This window comes from Brassica napus, chromosome A6 (genome assembly GCF_020379485.1).
Source record: "Brassica napus cultivar Da-Ae chromosome A6, Da-Ae, whole genome shotgun sequence".
Taxonomy (NCBI): Eukaryota; Viridiplantae; Streptophyta; class Magnoliopsida; order Brassicales; family Brassicaceae; genus Brassica; species Brassica napus.
In genome coordinates, this window is record NC_063439.1 from 15,123,025 (window position 1) to 15,147,166 (window position 24,142).

A 24,142-nucleotide genomic window follows, 5' to 3' on the forward strand; every position below is an offset into this window, starting at 1 on the left:
GCCATGCGAGGCGACACACGGGCTGCCACACGGCTTGTTCTGATTGGTTGCTGCATCCTATATAAACCCCACGACCCCAGCTCATTTTAAACCATCCAGCACACCTGAAACTCAGAGAAAAACGTGAGAGAGAAAGCAAAGAAAGAAAGATCGAGTTTCGATAGTTTTCGAGCGATTTAGGCAGTTTTCGAGAACAGTTACTCTGCCGATTTTGAGTCAGCACTTGGAGAAGATTCTGTTCAAGTGAAGAGAGATCAGTTCTAGTGGAGACCAGTTCAAGTGAAGATCAGTCCAGACGTGGGTCTACTTGTGAAGGTCGGGAAAGGGTTCGGATCACAGAAGTCGGGTTTGGGGTCAAGGCCACGGTCAACCAAAAACTGTGAGTTATAATCAATTGATTGCTGAGTTGTTTTTATGCAGGGTCCCGTTACTTGGAAGTTGGATCATGGCAGGAGGCCAGGTCTAACTGAGTAACGGTTTGAGTAGTTAATAATTGAGGTTATGTTGATTAAGTTGATAGCATGCTTAGTTATTGCTTGAGAACCGTAGTAGCATGCTAATGGTTAGGTTGATTGGTTAGTTAGCGAATGCAGAATGCTTAGATGATATCGCTAAGTTGTGGATAGTTAGGTATTCTGGAATTAGTCTTTATGCTAGATTCTGGAATGTGGTTGATTGTGTTGTGATTATTACTTAAAACCTTGTGTTATTTTTACCGGGTTTAGTATTAATCGTATATTGGCCGATAGCATTTGTGTAACCCACAATGCTAGGCATATTGGGGTGAGTTAGTGTTCCTTCAGACCTCGTACCCGGCGGGTTCAAGGAAACCCCTTATTCGCTGGATCGGGAAGACTCAGACGAACGGTGTCATGTACTATGGCTGAGTATTACACGACGGTGTAATGGGGCAGTGACCCGAAGGACTGTGGGCTGTCGCGCGGTGACCCGAAGGACTGTGGGCCGCGGTCGGTTGAAAGTTCCTTCTTCCGGCCTTTGTGGTAGGGAGATAGGATATTGCCGATAGTGAAGGAGGAACCTAACGTCACCAGGGCCCGAGTTTGTTATATATATTATATCGTGTTTTGGGTTGTTAAACCCTTGTTTAAATCGAGTTTGAGTTTGGTGATAAGCTAGTAATTAGCGTAATGCTAGTTATCTTGCTATGGTTTACCGCTGCGTATTTCGAATATTGCTCATTGTTATTAAATTGTGTTGTTAGGTGAACCTCTCGCTTTAGATTGTTTGGGGTGGGATAGCGAGGGGTTGTATTTGTTAGTGGGGGATTGTAACTCGCTGAGTAATGCTAGATTACTCACTCCTCACTCGTTGTTGTTTTCAGGTGACCAGTAGTGAGCTCGTAGAAAGCGCGGGAGGCTAGGCTGGCTGGTGTAGATTTGCATCTTTTTGCTTAAGACGCTTTCAGACTATAAGTATGTACTTTCGCTTTCTTGGCATGCCACCACTTGTATAATATTTTGTGTATTGTAAACCAGATATTATATAAGATAAATAAAGCGAATGTTTTGTGAAACTGCCTTGTTGTTCTGATATTAGCTTGTCCGAGCTAACACAACGTCAGATTGGAGTACGGGTTGAGAAGCCTAAGGCTTTGGTCTGACGGGACGTGTTAGTGGGCGGCCTGGCCTAGTTACAAATTGCACTTTTTGTAACTTTGGCTGGATTGCCCGTTAACCCGTCTTGTAGCGCTCCTGAGCCTTGGTAGACGGTCGGGCCGTCGGTCATGTTCTTGTTTGATTGTTGGCCGGTGGTTTGACCTATGCCTAGAACAGGTTGGGGGCGTTACAGAGGTGGTATCAGAGCATGGTTTCGTCCATGCGTGACACAAGTGCTTTTTTTAACGGTTTTATCGAGTCAAAGGAGTCGCAAAAAGATGATTAGGAAACCAGCCGCTTCCCGTGGTAGGAATATGACTTACCCTTTTTATTGTGTGCAGATGGCTAATCGCGGGACAGGTGATGATGGACGAGGTCGGATATGGGGAGAGGGTATGGATTGGACAGGCGGAGGATTGGGTCACAGATCAGATCAGGATAATGGAAATGGCATTAGTGAGATGTTTGGACACGATAGGAGCCCTCTGCAGAGAACAAGATCTTTTCCTGTTTACGGTAACATGACTAGAGTGAGAGAAGACAGTATGGCGAGTATTGGCCCAAGTCGTAATTGGGACCAGAGACATCAACATGATCAATCCGCTCAATCAAACCCAAGGCCAGATCAGAACCGTGCCACCGAAAGACCACAAGATCATGGAACCGAAAACACCTTGAAGCTTTTACATGACGTGATGACCGAGGCACTTGGTAACCAAGGCAGGCGTACTCAACCCCCTGAAGTTTCCAAGCTATTATCTACCATGAAGAACATTGGATCCTACAAGTTCAAAGGAGGATCCGATCCTATTGAGGCCGACAAGTGGATTACTATGATGGAGAAGAATTTTGAAGCCATGGAGTGCCCGGAGGAGTATAAGAAGAAGATCGCTGTGTACTACTTGGAAGGCGACGCCACAGGATGGTGGGACAGCATAGACAGACAGCGTGGACACAACATCACATCATGGGAGTCGTTCAAGGGAGAGTTTGAGAGGAAATACTTTCCTCCAGAAGCAAAGCATCGATTGGAGCGCCAGTTCATGAACCTTGTTCAAGGAGATAGGCCAGTGAGGAGTTACGAATCTGAGTTCACAAGGTTGAGGCGACATGTCTTTGATGGGCGTGAAGATGAAGCAACTATGATCCGTAACTTTATGTACGGATTGAAGCCGGAGCTTGGAAGTCGTTTAGCTGGAAGCAACTTTAGCAGCTTATCTGAGCTAGTGGAAAAAGCTGTTAATGTTGAAACTGTATTGGAGGCTGAAAGGAAGACCTTACCACATTCTGGTGGACACACCAAGTTTAGCCAAGGAGAAAGGCCAAATTTCAACAAGGGTCCAAGATCTTACAAAGGAAAAGGGCGAGGATTTGGAGGCCAAGCCAACAATCGTGGTAACACTGTGGTGTGTTACATATGTGATCAACCGGGACATATTTCTAAGTTTTGTCCCAACAGACAACGGAGTAACCAGCAGGGTTATTCATCTATAAGGATGGAAGATGTTACTTGTTTCTCTTGCGGTATGAAGGGCCATTATGCATCGTCATGTCCAAACAAGCCAATCCCTGCGACCCCTCTCGCAATCCGAGCTCCTCCTAGCCGTCCAGCTATTGAGCCAGCACCAAAGAAGCAAAACCTAGGAGGTAGAGTTTATGCCTTAGGTGTAGAAAACCCAGACAATGCAGGACCGTCAAGCGGTCCCATCACAGGTATTGTGGGTGCTTAACCTCTTCTTTTTATTGAATGGAAATTTAGTTGCTGGAATCTAGTTAGTATGCTGGTTAGGTATAGATTGCTTGATCGCTAGGTTGCGCGTTTAGAAATTTAGGATGATGATTGATGGTTGTGAGAATTTTGATTAGTATTTTTGTGATTAAGATATTGTTGATTGGATTACTGTGGCAGGAACCATACATGTTGCTGGTAAACCCACACATGTATTGTTCGACTCGGGGGCAACACATAGTTTTGTGACCCCTGAAGTAGCTGCCCGGTTTTGGGATTGTTTTGTGGTTGACAGGATAGACGTGGCCGTTTTGACCCCCGCAGACCGAACCCTTCAAGCAAATCAGTGTATCAAGAATGTTCCATTGGTCATTCAAGGCAAAGAGTTTGTGGCAGATCTGTTAGTTGTGCCTTTGAAAGGGTACGAGGTAATCCTTGGAATGGATTGGTTATCGAGCTACGGAGTTCAGATCGACTGTGGAAAGGGAAGGTTGTTGTTCGGCAGAGGTAAACGACCAGAGATGGTATACTATGGAATCAGTCCTAGTATGACCGTGTCTTTAGTAGCAGCGATGAGAGTACAAGATTTGTTTCAAGACGGGGATGTATATTTGGTGACCTTATCGGTTAGTGGAGGAGCCACTAATGATGAAGTTAAGGTCGAAGACATAGAAGTGGTCCAAGAGTTTGAGGATATCTTTGCACCACTAAAGGAATTACCTCCACCTCGGAGTAATCCCTTTACCATTACTTTGGAGCCTGAAGCAAAACCTATAGCTAAGGCACCATATCGGATGGCACCTGCGGAATTAGCCGAGCTAAAGAAACAATTGGAAGATCTATTGGAAAAGGGATTCATCCGGTCGAGCTCTTCACCTTGGGGAGCTCCTGTGTTATTTGTGAAGAAGAAGGATGGAAGCATGAGGTTGTGTATCGATTATCGTGGTATCAACAACATCACGATAAAAGATAAGTATCCTCTTCCGAGGATAGACGAGTTGTTAGACCAACTAAAGGGAGCTAGTTGGTTTTCGAAGATTGATTTGGCATCAGGGTATCACCAAATTCCTATTGCCAAGTCAGACATTATGAAGACGGCGTTTCGGACGAGGTATGGGCAGTACGAGTTTGTAGTTATGCCCTTTGGTCTCACAAACGCGCCTGCGGCTTTCATGCGTTTGATGAATGAAGTGTTTCACGACTATCTCGACAAGTTCGTGATCATTTTCATTGATGACATCCTGGTGTACTCGAAAAGTAAGGAAGAGCACAAAGAGCATCTGAGACTGGTTATGGAGAGGTTACGGAATCAGAAGCTATTTGCCAAGTCCAGCAAGTGCTCGTTTTGGAAGAGAGAGATAGGATTTCTGGGTCACATAGTATCAGGAGAGGGCGTGGCTGCTGATCCAGAAAAGGTCCAAGCCATACGAGAATGGCCTCGACCTACCACTGTGACAGAAGTGAGGAGTTTTCTCGGACTTGCGGGCTATTATCGGAAGTTTGTTAAGGACTTTTCCTCCATTGCAAAGCCTTTAACTAAACTTACCGGTAAAGGAGTTCCTTTCTTATGGGTGGAAGAAACCGAGAGGGCATTCAAGAAGTTGAAGGAAGCTCTCACGACCGCACCTGTGTTAGCTTTGCCCGAGCAAGGTAAACCTTACACGGTTTACACGGATGCTTCACGCGTTGGGTTAGGTTGTGTTCTTATGCAAGATGGGCGAGTCATTGCATATGCTTCGCGACAACTACGGAAGCATGAGGATAACTACAGTACACATGACTTGGAGTTAGCGGCCGTGGTGTTCGCTTTGCGAATTTGGAGATCTTACTTGTACGGGGAAGAAGTGGAGGTATACACGGACCACCAAAGTCTTAAATACCTCTTCACTCAGCCAGATCTCAACCTGCGCCAGCGTAGGTGGATGGAGTTTGTGGCAGACTACGACATACGGATTCGCTACCATCCTGGTAAAGCGAATGTTGTTGCGGACGCCTTAAGTCGAAGAAAGTTGGACGCAGATTTAGAGAAAGAAGTGGAGCTATTGAACCAGGAGTTGAAACAAGTGAAGTTGGTCGTTTTGGAAGGGCAGACAAGCGAGCCATTGGGACTTCAAGCGGTGAATCAGGCCAGCTTGATTCAGAGAATTCGAGAAGAACAACTTAAGGATGAGAAGTTACTGAAGATTGCTGAAGAACTCAAAGGACAAGCCGGGCCAAATAATGCGGGATACTACTTGGCGGAGGACGGAACCTTGCTAATTAATGGGAGGATCACGGTTCCTAAAGGACAAGGGCTGAGAGATGAGATACTAAGGATTGCACATCATTCTTTACTCAGTATCCATCCTGGAAGTTCGAAGATGTACCGAGACGTGAGAAGATACTATCATTGGCCGGGCATGAAGAGATCAGTAGCACAATGGGTTGCTCAGTGTGCAACTTGTCAACAAGTCAAGGTGGAACATCAAGTTCCAGGAGGATTGTTGCAGAGTCTTCCGATACCTCAATGGAAATGGGACTCTATTTCCATGGATTTCATCACCGGATTACCTATTGCTCCAGGTAGATCGAACAACTCGATATGGGTGATTGTGGATAGGTTAACCAAGGTCACACACTTGTTGCCTATGCGGGACACTGATAAAGTTGAAGTTTTGGCCGAGCTGTACATCGACCAAATCGTGAAGTTACATGGTGTACCCTCTGACATCGTCTCAGATCGCGATCCAAGGTTCACGGCATCATTTTGGGAAGCACTGCAAGAAGCCTTGGGAACTAAACTGTACAGAAGCACGGCGTTCCATCCAGAAACAGATGGCCAAACGGAAAGGACCATTCGGACCATCGAGGACATGCTGCGGATGTGTATTCTCGATTGGGCAGGAACTTGGGAGAAGCATTTACCGTTGGTTGAGTTCTCGTATAACAACAGTCATCATTCGAGCATAGGGATGTCACCTTATGAAGCATTATACGGAAGGCCATGCAAGACGCCTATGTGTTGGACGGAAGTGGGTGAAAGAAGAATGTTTGGGTCACCTATTGTTAAGGAGACCATGATTAAACTGGAGACGATTCAGGCCAACATGAAGAAGGCTCAAGACCGTCAGAAGAAGTACGCAGACCAGTCAAGAAGAGAAGTAACTTTTGAGATAGGAGATTGGGTCTATTTGAAGGTTACTGCACAGAAAGGGAAGGACAGATTTGGCAAGGGCGGGAAACTTGCGGTCAGGTTCATTGGTCCGTACAGGATCATCGGGAAAGTTGGTGAGGTAGCTTACCGATTGGATCTGCCAGCAGATCTGCATCTACATCCAGTATTCCATGTTTCCATGCTTCGGAAACATATACGGGATCCAAGTACTGTTGAACCCGAGAGAATCGAGGAGTTGGAGACAAACCTTACGTATCCGGAAGGACCAATCAGATTAGGAGAACGGCGTATTCGGAAGCTCAAAAAGCGTGAGATTGCTCAAGTACAAGTGTTCTGGGGAAGACAAAACAGGATTCATGTTACTTGGGAGGATGAAGCGAGATTTAAAACCGATCACCCGGAGTTATTCCGAGAGGACGTTGTAATGGAAGAAGGAGGCCCCTCAGAGCCTTAGAATTCGAGGACGAATTCTGTTAACGGGGGGAGAATGTAGAAACCCTTAAAAGAAAAAAAAAAAATATTTTTATTTAGTGGTTTTACCGCGGGCAATGGATGGTCGAAGAATTGATCTTGGGTGAACCATAAGCTGCTGGACCATGGTTAGAAAAGTGTTAGATTGATCAGACGGCAGTTTTGGAAGAATCACATTTTTGAAGCACGACGGTTTAGAAGCTCGACGTTTTTGAAGATTGACGTTTCTTCATCGCGAAGTTTTCTCAGAATATCTTCGTATCAGTAAAATATTATTCTGAAGACATTATAAGTCGGAAGCAGGACGGGAATTAAGCAGGACAGGAAGCAAGCACGACGGGATTGAAGCACGACGGGAAAACCCGAAGTTGGGCGAAAACCCTAATTTTGGTATTATCGATTTTTCGAGGAAGCCGGAGGCTCGAGAAATATTTTCCATCAAGGTCAGGATTCACTTGGAGTTTATTAAAAATATTCATCTCATCAGAACGGGCGTAGAAAAATATTCGGGATTGATCGCGGGACGAAAATTCATCGGAAGGGTCGAAATCAGTCGAATGGACCGAGAAGCTCGAGCTGGCCTTATCTATGAGATAAGGACGTGATGTAACCTGCCTGGCATGGTATGTGGCAAGGGAAGCAGGAGGTGTTGAAGCCCAGGAGAGCACAGCATGCTGATTGACACCCAGAAGCACGAGGTGCCGCGAAACCTGCGATCGGAGCATGCTGAGCGACATGTGTGCGCTGAGTGTCAATCTGGATGAGGTCAGGCCGTGGATCAGACATCTGGAGGGCATGGTGTCACTCTGCATGATGTCCTGGTCATGCCATCAGACATGTGGAGCACGAGGTGCCGCGACGCATGCGTCCGGAGCCATGCGAGGCGACACACGGGCTGCCACACGGCTTGTTCTGATTGGTTGCTGCATCCTATATAAACCCCACGACCCCAGCTCATTTTAAACCATCCAGCACACCTGAAACTCAGAGAAAAACGTGAGAGAGAAAGCAAAGAAAGAAAGATCGAGTTTCGATAGTTTTCGAGCGATTTAGGCAGTTTTCGAGAACAGTTACTCTGCCGATTTTGAGTCAGCACTTGGAGAAGATTCTGTTCAAGTGAAGAGAGATCAGTTCTAGTGGAGACCAGTTCAAGTGAAGATCAGTCCAGACGTGGGTCTACTTGTGAAGGTCGGGAAAGGGTTCGGATCACAGAAGTCGGGTTTGGGGTCAAGGCCACGGTCAACCAAAAACTGTGAGTTATAATCAATTGATTGCTGAGTTGTTTTTATGCAGGGTCCCGTTACTTGGAAGTTGGATCATGGCAGGAGGCCAGGTCTAACTGAGTAACGGTTTGAGTAGTTAATAATTGAGGTTATGTTGATTAAGTTGATAGCATGCTTAGTTATTGCTTGAGAACCGTAGTAGCATGCTAATGGTTAGGTTGATTGGTTAGTTAGCGAATGCAGAATGCTTAGATGATATCGCTAAGTTGTGGATAGTTAGGTATTCTGGAATTAGTCTTTATGCTAGATTCTGGAATGTGGTTGATTGTGTTGTGATTATTACTTGAAACCTTGTGTTATTTTTACCGGGTTTAGTATTAATCGTATATTGGCCGATAGCATTTGTGTAACCCACAATGCTAGGCATATTGGGGTGAGTTAGTGTTCCTTCAGACCTCGTACCCGGCGGGTTCAAGGAAACCCCTTATTCGCTGGATCGGGAAGACTCAGACGAACGGTGTCATGTACTATGGCTGAGTATTACACGACGGTGTAATGGGGCAGTGACCCGAAGGACTGTGGGCTGTCGCGCGGTGACCCGAAGGACTGTGGGCCGCGGTCGGTTGAAAGTTCCTTCTTCCGGCCTTTGTGGTAGGGAGATAGGATATTGCCGATAGTGAAGGAGGAACCTAACGTCACCAGGGCCCGAGTTTGTTATATATATTATATCGTGTTTTGGGTTGTTAAACCCTGGTTTAAATCGAGTTTGAGTTTGGTGATAAGCTAGTAATTAGCGTAATGCTAGTTATCTTGCTATGGTTTACCGCTGCGTATTTCGAATATTGCTCATTGTTATTAAATTGTGTTGTTAGGTGAACCTCTCGCTTTAGATTGTTTGGGGTGGGATAGCGAGGGGTTGTATTTGTTAGTGGGGGATTGTAACTCGCTGAGTAATGCTAGATTACTCACTCCTCACTCGTTGTTGTTTTCAGGTGACCAGTAGTGAGCTCGTAGAAAGCGCGGGAGGCTAGGCTGGCTGGTGTAGATTTGCATCTTTTTGCTTAAGACGCTTTCAGACTATAAGTATGTACTTTCGCTTTCTTGGCATGCCACCACTTGTATAATATTTTGTGTATTGTAAACCAGATATTATATAAGATAAATAAAGCGAATGTTTTGTGAAACTGCCTTGTTGTTCTGATATTAGCTTGTCCGAGCTAACACAACGTCAGATTGGAGTACGGGTTGAGAAGCCTTAGGCTTTGGTCTGACGGGACGTGTTAGTGGGCGGCCTGGCCTAGTTACAAATTGCACTTTTTGTAACTTTGGCTGGATTGCCCGTTAACCCGTCTTGTAGCGCTCCTGAGCCTTGGTAGACGGTCGGGCCGTCGGTCATGTTCTTGTTTGATTGTTGGCCGGTGGTTTGACCTATGCCTAGAACGGTTGGGGGTGTTACATTGAGTCTCTGAGATAATCTGCGGAAGTACCTTCTTCAAGCGGTTACAAAGGATTTTTGATATCACTTTGTATTGAACTGAGCAAAGACTGATTGGCCTCATATCTTGCATTCTGGTTGGTTTGGTAATCTTTGGGAGTAAACTGATCAGCGTATGATTCCATCCTTCTGGCATCACAGACGTCCTGAAGAAACCTTGTATCTCACTCGTCAAACCAGGACCAATGATGTGCCAATATTTTTGATAAAAAGCACCAGTAAGCCCATCCTTCCCCGGTGCACTGCTACCTTTGACAGAGAAAGCTGCAACTCGGATATCCTCAGCTAAAACCGGAGCACTAAGCATCACATTCATGTCATCAGTCACTCTGCTACTGAAACCCGTAAACAATGTCTCCAAATCAAAAGGATCAGAGCTTCTGAACAAATCTCGAAAAAATTCCACAGCAATATTTCCTTTTGAACCTTCTGAGAAATTCTCTTGCCCCCATTCATCTAGGAGCATTAAGATTCTGTTTTGCATCCTCTTTCCTTTAACACAATTCTGAAAGAATGTAGTGTTACAGTCACCTTCTCTCAGCCATTCCTCACGACACTTCTGTCTCCAATAAATTTCTTCCTCATGATAGGCTGAAGCAAGATCTTGTTTGAGGCGTTTCATCACTTGGAAGGAAGGGTTTGACTTTGAGATTTCTCTCTCTAACAGAACCTTGAGACGAGTAATCCTACTCCGTGAATTGAGATCAGCTTGCCTTTTTCATCGCTTAATGCCTCGCTTGCAACGAATTATTCTTGTCATTGTATTGCTAGTGTCTCCTGAAATAACACCCCAAGTCTGCTTAACGATGTCTTCAAACCCTTTTCTCTTCATCATTTGTTTATCAAAGAAGAATCTACTACTGTGAGAGCCAAAGGCTTCGTGAGCAAAACATATTCTTATCGGCCGATGGTCAGAGCCAAACATGTCGAGATACTCCATCTTAACCCATGGGAAGAGTGAAAACCATTCACTATTGCCAAAGCTTCGATCCAGTCTACACTGAACCCAACCTGTCTCTCTCCAACCTCCCCAAGAAAGGAAATTCCCTGAGTAACGTATTTCTTGGAGTTTACAATTCTGCGCCATATTTCTAAAATCCCAAAAGCTTGACTCATTCCTTACAGCCCCTCCACTTTTTCTCCATTTCACATGAGCTCATTAAAATCCCCAGCCAACATCCAAGCCTCATCTCTTGCCAAACCAATATTCTCAAGATGATCCCATACCGCTCTTCTTCTTGTTGCTACCGGATCCCCATATACACACGTCAGGAAGAAAACCATCGATCCATAAGAGATTTTCAGATCAATAAGTCTCTTATCGCATTCTAAGATCACCACCTTGTAACTATCTTTCCACATTAAAGCCAGACCACCACTCAGACCCACCGGATCAACTGTAATTAGCTGATCATACTCCAAACTTTTCTGTAACCCTTTCACGTAATCAGACTGTTGCTTTGTTTCCATTAAAAAAAAGAAAATCCGGAAAAAACTTGCGTCTCAACTCCCGGAGATGATCAACTGTCTCAGTACTACCAGCACCTTGACAGTTCCAGCACATAACACTCATTGGGGCGACAACGGCTTCAATACGGAAGCCACCGTAGAGTCTGATACTTTGAAAGATTTATTGTCTGAAGGAGCCAGAGTAGATGGTTTCCTTTCGGCACTGCCCGCTTTGGATGGAACCACCGAAGGAGTAGAGGTGAGTGGACCCGTTGTTTGTGCGAGCCTTTTCCTTTTCCACGAAGAGGGACGCCTTCTCGCTGCCTTGCTTTTCTCCTGGGTCTCCGAGATGGTTCTGGGTTCAGGAATTTACTTAGTATAGTTATGTTTTTTTGTTGAAAAAAAAAAACATTAATTGAACATACGTTACAAAATTCTCACGAATTGATTTACTATAATTTTTATCTGTTTCATAACTATTTAATTTATTCAATTTTAATTTACATGATTCAAAAAATAACTGTTCATCAAAATAAAATTCAGAATTATATAACTTAATTATAAGATTAAACTTATAAGCAGATTTTCGGGAAGACTTCATTGTTCAGTGCTTACAAAGCTACTTGTAATTTTACTACATATTTAGATTAAATTTGGATTTGATTAAATTTAAGATATTAATTTTTTTCATATATTTTTTTCATGACGTCAGTGAAGTCTTTTGTTTACGTGAAAAGGAAAAAAAATTTGTGAAACTAAACTCTTATATTTATTGTTTTATCATCAAGTTTGGTGTTTTGATTTGGAGTCATTGGGAAAAGAGAAATGATAACAATAGAGGAACGTCATGAATTGTTGTTGTAAATATCCAGTCATCCAGATGAGGAAGAAGAGAAGAATACAAGATCAAGCAGCTTTGAGGAACTTTAAGGTCTCATCAATGTGTTTCTCAGGCTGGAACTGGTTGTTGTAGATGAGCTGAACGACACCGTTTTTGTCGAGAACATAAGTCTGTCTCCCTGGCAATGCCCCAAATAAATCTCCTGGCACTCCCCAATCTTTCCTCACCCTATTCCCTTCGTCACTCAACAATGTGTAAGGAAGCTTGTATTTGCTTGCAAAGGCCTGCAATGTTTCAAAAGTTTGAAAATGAAATGGCCGGTTTTAGATTCAGAAATCAGAGCTTTTTTTCTTTAAATGTACCTTGTGAGAAGCAGAATCATCACCACTTATGCCAATGACCTCTGCGCCGGCTTTCTTGAATTTCTCATAAGAGTCTCTGAACGCACAAGCCTATTGTACAAAGTAAACCATGTTTACTTTAAATCACCAAAATCGGATCAGAAGAAACTAAACCAAAGGAAAGACCTGCTTGGTGCAGCCAGGGGTTTCATCGGCAGGGTAGAAATATACAACAACAGGCTTCCCTTTATACTTCTTCAAGCTCACCGGCTTTCCATTTTGATCCTTTAGTGTGAAGTCTGGTGCACTCTGCCCCTTGTTAACCTGCTAACAGAAAAAGAATCAATAGTCATGTGATAAATCTTCATAAAGAAGACAAGAACAGTCCATGGCCTAACGTAAACTGGTCATCTGATCAACATATTCAGAAGCATTCTAGTATTTAGCTGACTTGAAAGTTTAAGTCTCAATAACAAGTTGATTTATCTTTGTTTGCTGAATCTGTGTTTAAGTGTGCACTTTATTAGAATTCAGACCCAAAGACTCAACTTTTACATCCGTAACCAAGATTTCGATTCTTGTAACAGACATTAGCACATAAATCTCAATTTTTGTATACATTTCATACCTTCATGTTTCTGACCATCGAGTGCTAATTATTTAATCATGCAACACCTAAACCGTCTTAGCAGAGATATAGCATAACTCAAGAAACTTTTGTATATGATATTCTCAAAATAATAAATTAACTCACAGAACTCGTTACCCCGTTGTAGCCAACAAAACATCTATCAATAGGAATAGGATATGGGAAGATTCGTGAATGTACCTTAGCAAAGATTGAGCTTTTGAAAGAACAGGGAGAGAGGGGAGAGCGAGAGGTGGAGGGAGAGAGTCTGAGACCAAAGAAGTTAGATTCTGATGATTTTGTGGGAACTGGAAATTGGGTTTTGGTGAGAAAGGTGTTTCTGTGAAGATGGGAGTGCAGTGTGGTCTGACTAGAGAAAGTGAAAAAAGAAGAAGAAGAAGCCATGTCTTTTTGTTCCCTATCAAGACGTTTGCCACTGCTTCACGCACTTCCTTCAAATAACTGTGATATGGAAGAAGATGATAAAGATAGGGAAAGATTGGTGTCTGTGGTAACACGTCCTCACTGTGTTTCCAAGCTGTAAGGACCCGGTTTTATTAACCGGAGTTGGTTTAGTTTTTCATTAATTAATTTGAACCAAACCAGTTCTCTAACTAAATAATTCCTACTAAAGGATGGGATGGGCTCATATCTAGGAATCTCAGAGGACATTAGTGGTTCAAAGTGCAAATTATTTGCCTTCCTAAAGGAGAAGCTCCTACATAGAGTGAATGGCTGGACTGGTAGATGGTTATCGAAGGGTGGGAAGGAGGTTTTGATTAAATCGATATTGCTAGCTCTCCCGACCTATGTCATGTCCAGCTTCCTGCTTCCTTTGGAGATATGTGAGAATCTAGCAAGTGCCATTGCACAGTTCTGGTGGAGCTCGAATCCTCCGAAAAGAAGAGTTCACTGGGCAAAATGAGAAAAGATGTGTGCGCCTAGAGAAGAGGGAGGAATTGGTTTCCGTATGATCCATGAATTTAACCAAGCTCTTCTAGCAAAGCAGCTATGGCGACTTGTGCAATTTCTGGATTCACTAGTAGCGAGAGTTCTCCGAGGAAGATATTACCGTCTCAGTTCGCCGTTGCGAATAGGCACTGTAGATACTCCATCTTATGTATGGACAAGTATAACTGCTGCGAGGAAGTTATTGCTTCTGGGAATTAGAAGTAATGTGCGCTCAGGGTACGAAATTAATGTGTGGGAAGATCCTTGGATCCCTATGATGCCAGCTAGGCCGGCGCGTGCCCGAGCTCCAACAGTGAATCCTAAGATGCTTGTCAGCAGCCTTATTAATCCTGTTACCAAAGAGTGGGATACTCGACTACTGGAGCAATATGTAGCTCAAGAGGATATCCCGATGATTCTGAGTTTGGCCATTAGTCCTACTTATCGATGTGATACATTTTGCTGGAGTTACATAAAGACTGGACAATATACTGTCAAATCGGGATATTGGGTTGCGACAAACTTGATGAGAGATGAAGAGGAGTTAGAAGTTCTACAGCCAAGCATCACAAAACTTCAAGCCTTTGCTTGGAAGGTGAATGCGCCACAAAAGATCTGCCATCTTATATGGCAACTAATATTTGGACAGATAGCCGTAACAAGAAATCTGGTACGACGCAACATGAGATGTGACAATTATTGCCCAAGATGTGGAGCGCCAGAAGAGACCGTTACTCATGCTATCTTTGAGTGTCCACCGGCCTTACAAGCATGGGAGTTATCATCAACACCATCGAGCTCTGAAATCTTTCCTGTATCGAGTATTTACGCTAATATGGACTTCCTTTTTTGGAGGAAGAATGATATTATGGAACCAGAAGAGGATAGAGATCCTTATCCTTGGATAATTTGGTATATCTGGAAAGCTAGGAATGATAAGTTGTTTAGAGGCATAAACAGAGATCCATTGGAGCTAGTCAGGTATGCAGAGAGTGAGTGCCAAGCTTGGTACAATGCAAGAGACTCTGTACCGGTTCTGCAAAATGTACAGACTATTGAAGAACCACAAGTCTTAAGCTTGGGTAATATCTGCATGGTGGATGGTTAATGGACTTCCACAGCTCAATTTAGTGGAATAGGATGGGTCTGGAAGGATGCAATGGGGAAGATACAACTCATGGGGTCAAGGAACTTACGGAGGAGGGAGACATCGTTACACTCGGAACTGGAAGCTTTAAAGTGGGCAATGGAGAGCATGATACAACACTCGACTTGTCAAAAGTTTGGGACGCACTGCAAGGATTTGATAGAAATGATAGAGCAGCCACAAGATTGGCCCAACTTCTCAACTGAGCTGGAAAACATTCAAACTCTTCGGTTGTGTTTTTCAGACTTCAAGATTACCTACATTCCAAGGACGCAGAATGAGATTGCGGATGCGCTAGCTAGAAATGCACGTTCTTTTCATAGATCATTATGTTTTATTGGTTGTTCTATTCCGGTCTGGCTCCCCAGACCACCTCAAGTTTGAGTAATAGAAGAGCCGTTTGCTGTCAAAAAAAAAAAAAAAAAAAACTAAATAATTCCTACTAGGTGATCCGCCCACGCTGATGTGCGGGTATAGTTAAGTTAATTAGTATTTATAATTTATTATGTAAAATTATTATTTATTTATTTAACCTATATAAATTTTGTTATGGAAATAGTATTATATGTTTTTTTTTTGTCAACTTTTGGATTTTTATTAAATCCCCAAATCCCAGCGGACCAAGATACATGAGATGGTTACAGTTCTAATTTCAATTAATACACTCAACATAAATTTAAAGCCCAAAGATTAGGCCCAGTTTAATGACCTAAATCCCCATCGAGTGCCACGAACACTTCCACGCATCCTATCGACTGAAAGCTGCAGACACGCGTCACAATCTTCTGATGCATGATGTTCAAGCGTGGAGATACGCATTTCTTACGCGCCGCCGTGTGTTGAGAAGTCTGAGACGCCACACCGCCGCAAACGACGAACAGCATGAGCCTCCTCTATTGAACCGCAATCTTTCTCATCTGAATCTCGAACTCGCTGAAGAAGTCTTTCGCTCGAACCGAGGCTAGTTGATCAAGAAAGTCAGAGTCACCACGAGTTAAGCACAGTGGAAGCTTAAACCAAGTTGAAATTTGATTCTTTGTCAGACCGTTGTTAAAACACCAACTTCTACTGAATCGTCTTCAACTGAGCTTAAAAATCCAACAAACTTTCCCTTCCTTCTTTGAGAAGCTTTACTTTAACACCTCTAACGGCCAAATACCAGTAAACACTGATTCTCTGCAGAAGAAGCTTCGGTTGACGCGATGAAACTGGTTTCCGAACAGAAGCTGACGGAATAGTGATGAAAAACAACGAAAGACTGATTTCATGAAACCGACCATAGTGATCGGGTTTATTATCTTCAATCAACAATCCGATAAGATTGAGCATGAAAATCAGTTCGGAAGCGATTGAAGAAGCACATCAAAAATTCGCCAACGCGAGAGCTAAATCCGCTAACCGGAAGACAAAATCGATCAGAGATCGAAGATATATCACATACAAAAAAGGATTAAATCTCTCCCCCTTCTGAAAGATCTGAAATTGTTAAGAAGGGTTTGAGAGAATTTCTCTCTCTAGGAAAGAGAGAGAGAATCTCCGCAACGTACCTTTAGTATTATATGTATAAAGTGCACGTTATAGTTAAATTTTTTTAGTATTTATACTTTTAGTATGTAAAATTATGATTTATTTATAACATATATAAATTTTGTTATGAATGTAGAATTATTATATGTATAAAGTGCACGTTAAAGCTGAAGAGAATAAGGTGCTTGAGAATAAGATTCAGCAGTGGTGAAAATGCCCGAAGCGTTAAAGCTTCAGCAGGACGAAGCAGTGAAGGGGTGGAGAAAACAGACAGCACCGGAGGAGGAGGAGCAAGACAGTTCGACGGTCCTGTAATGGAGGTTACTACACTTGATCGTGGCTTTGCTAACTCCACTACCGTCGACCATTAACCCTTTTATGATTATTCTAGTGTTTGTTTGAATTGGATTTAAGGAATCCTGTTTTTTCTGGATATTAGGATTAAGTTGTGAAACTTTCACCGCACGCGAGGGCTATTAGAGATGTGGAAGATGAGGAACTAAGAAGCTTTTTCTTTGGAATGTGAGGTTTCAATTAATAAGTAGTTGTGGAAGATAACAGCCGTCTACTGTTTTTATCTCTTCAAAGCTTGTTGGACCTTTGACTATTTTTAGCAAAACCCTTAAATAATACACTTCACCTAAAGATGGTGGCACATAAGTGATCCTTCCGATTGCAAAACCCCTCCGCCTTGGTTTCCACATTCTGGTTTTAGATGCCAGACAAAGTACGATGGGAAGTCTGCATAAGTGAGATTTTTTGCTTCTGGATATATCTTATTGGCTTCCATCCAGGCTACAAACTTGGACTTCCCGACAGAAATTCGGGTTAGTACTTCTTCAACGGGGTCATCTTCATTGTAAACAACCAGTTGTTGACCTGGGAGATGGAATGATAGTTTTTCTACTGATGTAGTCCGATAGTGAGTAGGAAAAGCAAGAGTTCTCCAAGTAGCTTCACATGCTGATATGTATCTGAAAAAATAGCCAAACTAAAATTCAGCTAATGAACATTAATAATCATACGATAAATCTGATTGGTTTTCCATTTTATTTTCAAAAGATAGGAAAGGAATAATATTTTTCAGTCATCACAATACTTGAATCTAATCTGAATTCGTGAGCAACCTAACACTAATTTAAATCTGATAGCCAGTCTCACCATTATCAAAATACTACATTATAAAAATTCAGCTAATGAACATTAAGAATCATACGATAAACTCACATTGTATCTCGTAGAATATTGTCAAGCTTTGAGTTATCCTTCCCCTTTGTTTTTATCTGCTCCATTGGTCCAATATTCACAATTTGACCAATCACATCTGAAAATATCAAAAAACTCTGTCATAAATCCCAAATTTAAATAAAAGAATATTTTTGAAATTATTCAAAATAGAAAATATAACTTACCGACCTAAATGTTTTTGTCTAGCTTTCCGGATATTATCTCTTCATAGTTTAAAAAATATTTTTCTGGATAATACTCGAGAAAATCATCAGCTGCTTTGACCTTAGTTGTTCTGAAGAATGTAATCTTATAAGGATAAGGATTGGTCCTAAATTCCCCAAGATAGTCCTTCAACTGGAAAGTTATGATGCTCACAGCTTCACCTTCTTTCAGAACGGTTAGGTGTTTCTTCATCAAGTCTTCTTCAACTTGAGCATGAATCCTTGTTCCCTATAAACATAAAAATAACAACGACAACTAAAGGTCTTTTAAGACAACATGAATGAAATTATATAATCATATAAACATATTATAAATATTGACGTGTTTTTTTGGGATTAAGAACAAACCTCTTCATCAATCAACACCATCTCATGAGTGTTTCCAGAACTTTTGTAGGCCTTCCAGAGTGCCAGCACCTTCACTTTGATTTTTTGTGTTTCATCCGCGGAATCCATGTTTTTCACAAGAACAAAGGAATTGTTTTTCTTAGATATAATCGACATTGCAACAAACTTTGTAAAACTTGAGAACAATTTTAATATGGTAGTAAATTATAAAGCTATCATATATATATATATATATATATATGTAGCATAATAAGTCAAATTCACGTGAGAATTATATATTCTCCATAGTTATTTCTTTCCTTTTGTGTTTATCTATTAATGGGAAATGTACAAAACAATTGAGTGAAAAAGTAAAATTTACATCTCTAAGAAATGTTAAAGTCACGAAGTCACCGACATGACATGCGTGACTTTTACATATTTAATTCGGAATATAAATTGGAATATGAATCATTATGAGCATGTGTAATTGATTTATGCATACCAGAATTATTAATATTAATTTTATGATCTGCCCGCGCTGATGCAAACCAACATATATAAATTTTATATGTAAAATTATTATTTATTTATAACATATATAAATTTTTATATGAAAGTAGAATTATTATATGTATAAAGTGCACGTTATAGTTAAATTCTTTAGTGTTTATACTTTTATTATGGAAAATTATTATTTATTTATAACATATATAAATTTTGTCATGAAAGTAGAATTATATGTATATAGTGGACGTTAAAGCTGGAGAGAAGAAGGTTCTTGAGAATAAGTTTCAGCGGTGGTGAAAATGCCCGAAGCATTAAAGCTTCAGCTGGACGAAGCAGCGAAGTGATGGAGAAAACAGACAGCACCAGAGGAGGAGGAGCAAGACAGTTCGCCGGTCCTGTAATGGAAGTTACTACACTTGATCGTGGCTTTGCTAACTCCATTACCGTTGAGCATTAGCCCTTTTATGATTACTATAGTGTTTGTTTGAATTGGTTTTAAAGAATCCTGTGATATTAGGATGAAGTTGTGAAACTTTCACCGCACGCGGTGGCTATTAGAGATGTGGAAGATGAGGAACTAAGAAGCTTTTTCTTTGGAATGTCTCCATGGCAGGTGAGCTTTTTTACTACGTTTTCAAATTTTTTGAGTCACTTGAGTTTTCATTATGTTTGTTCGTGTGTTCTCCTGTTCATACTCATTGTGGCAGCCAGTTCGATAGGAGAATAGGTCTTTTACCGTGTTGCTGTACAGGTTTGGTTTCCATTAAAACTTTAGGGAAGAATAATCCACTTTTTGACTGAATTGTTTCCTGATTAAAAATTCTATTATTCTGACAGGGTGATCTATCTGATATGCTCTGTTAAATATTTTTAAAATAATTCAATGTTTGATCATATGAGTGATGTCCATAGAGTTGATGATGTGCATTGGATGCAACGGTGAGATGTGCATTGGATGCAGGTTGAAATGTTAATCGGTTTTTTTTTATTACCCATGCTCTGTTAAATCAAGTTCATTCTCAAATCATCACAGTTTCCAGAATGCAAAGTAGCCTCAAATACTATAATGATCATTAATACCACGTTCAGTTGCTAAAATATAAAAAAAAATCTATGTATTAATCAAAAAAGTGACCATACGCCTTGAAAAAAAAACTAAAACTTAGTCAATGTTTTGAAAGATCTCCTTGTACACGACATTCATGGTTTTTTTTAGGCTTACCGTGTTTATCCGTGATAAGAATTTTCAGTCTTGATCTTGACTTTACTCTTGAAACAGCAACATACAATTGTCCATGACTAAAAACTGGTCTTGGAAGATACAACCCAACTTTTTCTAGTGTTTGACCTTGACTTTTATTTATGGTCATTGCGACAGAAACCGCAACTGGGAATTGTCTACGACGCATCCTGAAAGGGAATCTCGTTTCTGGCGGAGATACAAACATCCTTGGTATTTTGACCCTTTCACCACCTTCTCTGTCAGTCCTATTACCCGTTATCATTCTAGCCTCAATAACATGATCAGCCAACTGAGTAATTTGCAGCCTTGTACCATTACATAAACCACCTTGAGGATCAATGTTCCTAAGTAGCATAATTATTGCACCAACCTTTAACTTCAAAGAGTGGTTTGGCAATCCAGAGATCTTGATGCTATTTAGAAACTCTTGAAAGTAACACATGGTATCCTTCGGTCCTTTGTCAGATTTATCTATACCATCAGAACTGAGATAGATTTTTTCTTCACCTGTTTACAATATAAATCAGCGTAAATAAGATTACATGCCTTGATTTTAGCAACAAAATTTAATATTTTAAAAACCAAAATGCTACCTGATAGTTGTGATAGCATATACTCGTTAGTACTATCAACATCTTGATTCCGTGGACTCAATATAGCTCTTTCCTTAAAAAACTTGGGATCTCGTTTTTCTGCAAATGATGTTCCGTAAACTTCGTTCACTATGGCTTCTATAGGATTTTCGCACTCAGTTATCAGCAAATCTTCAGGAATATCAATCTCAACCTCTCCATCATTTGGTTGATTGATATTTCCATCACCGATATCTAGAATCCACTTAGAAAAAGCTTCAAGTTCTTTAGCTTCACTATCAGTAATTCCTGCCATAAGTCTCATGTTTTTTGTAAGTCTTAGAACCTTGCAGCTATTCCACAGATATGATGAATTCAGAGAAGCCAAAACAGTCTCTACTCTACCATCATCTGTAACTACCGGTAGAATATGTCTAAAGTCTCCTCCAAAAACAACAACTTTACCTCCAAAAGGCTCATTGCATCCCATTATGTCACGCAAGCTTCTGTCTAAAGTTTCGAAACAGTGTCTGCACATCATGGGAGCTTCATCCCAAATTATGAGCTTAGCTTGTTGTACCAATTCTGCTTAATCTGAACCCTTTGTCATTGTACATGTTGTAAAATCGTGTACATTAATTGGTATTCCAAATCTTGAGTGAGCTGTCCGGCCACCTGGCAAAAGCAGTGCAGCAATTTTTCCAATGAACTTCCATTGATACGCAGGAGCGATTCAATCTCCCACAAAGCTAAGCTCTTAATTTGATCTTCTGATAAAGTCAAATCTGTAAGAAAAATAAAAGATGGAATTCAACACTTTGGACATAAGCTTGGTGACATCAAGCTAATAGATATATTATTAAAAATAATTTTGGTATTAAATGTATCTTACGGGGATTCTTCTTCTTTTTTCTCTGGTTATATAATATATCCTCAGATAGTATTTCCCAAGTAGCATTCCATACATTTTCTGGAGTTGTGACACTCTTTGATAGCAGTATTACAGAAAACAACCTTCGTAGATACTTTCTAGAGCTCCAAAGACTTGCTTCTTTAATAGCTTCAATGTATTCTCTATCATCATCCAGCAAACCCAATGCATAACATGCATCTTTGAATTTCTCGTGGATTATGCCGTATACTGTTTTTATCTCTTCAAAGCTTGTTGGACCTTTGACTATATTTAGCAAAACCCTTAAATAATACACTTCACCTAAAGATGGTGGCACATAAGTGATCCTTCCGATTGCAAAACCCCTCCGCCTTGGTTTCCACATTCTGGTTTTTAGATGCCAGACAAAGTACGATGGGAAGTCTGCATAAGTGAGATTTTTTGCTTCTGGATATATCTTATTGGCCTCCATCCAGGCTACAAACTTTGACTTCCCGACAGAAATTCGGTTTAGTATTTCTTCAACAGGGTCATCTTCATTGTAAACATCCAGTTGTTGACCTGGGAGATGGAATGATAGTTTTTCTACTGGTGTAGTCCGATAGTGAGTAGGAAACGCAAGAGTTCTCCAAGTACCTTCACATGCGGATACGTATCTGAAAAAAATCAGCCAAACTAAAATTCAGCTAATGAACATTAAGAATCATACGATAAATCTGATTGCTTTTCCATGTTATTTTCAAAAGATAGGAAAGGAATTAATAATATTTTTCAGTCATCACAATACTTGAATCTAATCTAAAATCGTGAACAACCTAACAATAATTTAAATCTGATAGTCAGTCTCACCATTATCAAAATACTACAGAATTAATAATATTATTTCCAAATCGTAAAAAAAAATACCTGCAGCTATAGTGTTTCTTTATTTCATCAACAATATCATCATTGCCGTCGTCTCTTCCTACGGATGCATTCACATAGTCAGGTACCTTAGTAATATACTTGAAAAGGTACTTGATAGAGCGTGTTTGGTTGCACCATTCAACGTTAATATGAGCACGGTAACGAAGTGATAGATCCTTATTGTATGGAACAACATATATATTATCACAGTCAAACCCTTTCTTGTGAACCATTCTTCCATCTTCCCTCCGTTTGTAAATAGGAAATCCAGCATCAACTTTAGTGACTGCACTAAAAGGTTTGGGAAAGAATTTAGAACACTTGCCATCAATCATACATACATTGGCTTTATTAGCAGGTCCGCATGGCCCATGTATCATAGAATCTCCTACAACTTCGTACAAGTACGGTTCCAGATCTTTATCAGGAAGTTCTGCACTTATATACTTGTCAATATCTTCACCGGTAGGCATTTTTGAATCTGGCTGCAAAAAGAGTACCATATGTGCATGTGGAAGGCCTCTTTTTCTGAAATTCAATTGTGTACAAAGCTGAAATAAAATAATAATAAATTAGTTTGTTTTTGTTTAGAAAATATAGAAATATTTATAATTATTAAAAATAAAACAAAGTAAATAAGATATTACCTGAATTAACTTTTCCGAAAGTGCCTTTCTCTCCTTTTTTTGTAAGATGGTGTATTAGACCATCAAGTTTCATTTTGAAAACCTTGCAACATATGTCTGGCCTATCTTCTGATTTTAAGTTGTGTTTCTGAAGATACCTTGTAACTTCTGGCCACTTAGGATTACAAGTAATTGTAATGAAAATATCCGGATAACCATAATTTTTGCATGTTGCCATCGCATCAAGATAGTGTTGCATCATATATCTTTTACCTCCAGTGAAAGAAGATGGTATAAAAATTCGTTTACCTTGGTCTGCTAAATTACAGTCGCCTTGGTCAGCTGCTTTTTGAATATTGTCGAAGTTTTCAGACCGAAGATTCTTCTGATTAAAAAACAGATAACGCAGTCTATTTGTCTCAATCATGGTGTAGACATCTACCAAGAATTGTTGAAACAATCGTCCTGCCATCGTTATAGTAGGAGATTCTCCCTCCCGTTCTTGTACAAGAAAAGCAAAATACTCTCGCATTGTCACAGTTTTCCTTTTTCGACCAGCTGTATCAACAAAACCAATGTCGATTCCCAATCTGAAACCATCTTCACCATAAGGAAATAGTAGTGGATATTGGAGTGGCAAATAAGCAGGATGTAGTTCACTAATCCGGTGTAACTTCCCTGATCTACTCTCAATAATAATGTCACGGGTGTTCAAACCAATGTTGAAGTCACCTGGAATTAAACCTGCAACTTCATTTGCAGTAGGGAGGTTATGAGTTCTTCCATCAGCATATCTGTCACTTGGCAGCCTTAATCTCAAACCTTCAGTGGGTTTGGTGACATCAAACTTCTCTCTTGCTGATCTTAAGGCTTTGACATGAGGATTGTGAGCGTCTAACATTTTTTTTAGAAGTCCAACGATTGATTCATCCAAACTTGCAGCAGATCCCATTTTACTACATAAAATGTTTCAAGAAGTTAGAATAAAAATATGTTCCTAAATAATAATAAAATTGCCACTCAATAGAAAATATACATATATA

The 24,142-nt window shown here is 40.7% G+C and overlaps 3 protein-coding genes across 4 annotated transcripts; all 3 read right to left on the reverse strand.

Moving 5' to 3' along the window:
- Positions 1–11,883: 11,883 nt before the first annotated feature.
- On the reverse strand, positions 11,884–13,486 carry LOC125575770 (peroxiredoxin Q, chloroplastic-like). 2 transcript variants are annotated; one of them, XM_048734839.1, is made up of 4 exons: positions 13,149–13,486; positions 12,506–12,643; positions 12,341–12,430; positions 11,884–12,262 (listed from the first exon to the last, which is right to left on the reverse strand). In XM_048734839.1, the coding sequence occupies exons 1-4, from the start codon at positions 13,350–13,352 to the stop codon at positions 12,044–12,046; spliced, it is 651 nt and encodes a 216-aa protein (XP_048590796.1). In that variant the 5' UTR covers positions 13,353–13,486; the 3' UTR covers positions 11,884–12,043. The 2 variants fall into 2 exon arrangements, with proteins under 2 accessions (XP_048590796.1, XP_048590795.1); XM_048734838.1 differs by having other exon boundaries at positions 12,506–12,646; positions 13,149–13,480.
- Positions 13,487–19,909: 6,423 nt separating this feature from the next.
- On the reverse strand, positions 19,910–22,976 carry LOC125575771. The gene is made up of 2 exons (XM_048734840.1): positions 22,474–22,976; positions 19,910–22,223 (listed from the first exon to the last, which is right to left on the reverse strand). Exons 1-2 carry the CDS (start codon positions 22,974–22,976, stop codon positions 21,515–21,517), a joined length of 1,212 nt encoding a protein of 403 aa, XP_048590797.1. The 3' UTR covers positions 19,910–21,514.
- On the reverse strand, positions 20,027–21,165 carry LOC125609954 (ATP-dependent DNA helicase PIF1-like). Its single transcript, XM_048781583.1, has 2 exons — positions 20,697–21,165; positions 20,027–20,610 (listed from the first exon to the last, which is right to left on the reverse strand). The coding sequence occupies exons 1-2, from the start codon at positions 21,163–21,165 to the stop codon at positions 20,027–20,029; spliced, it is 1,053 nt and encodes a 350-aa protein (XP_048637540.1).
- Positions 22,977–24,142: the final 1,166 nt, after the last annotated feature.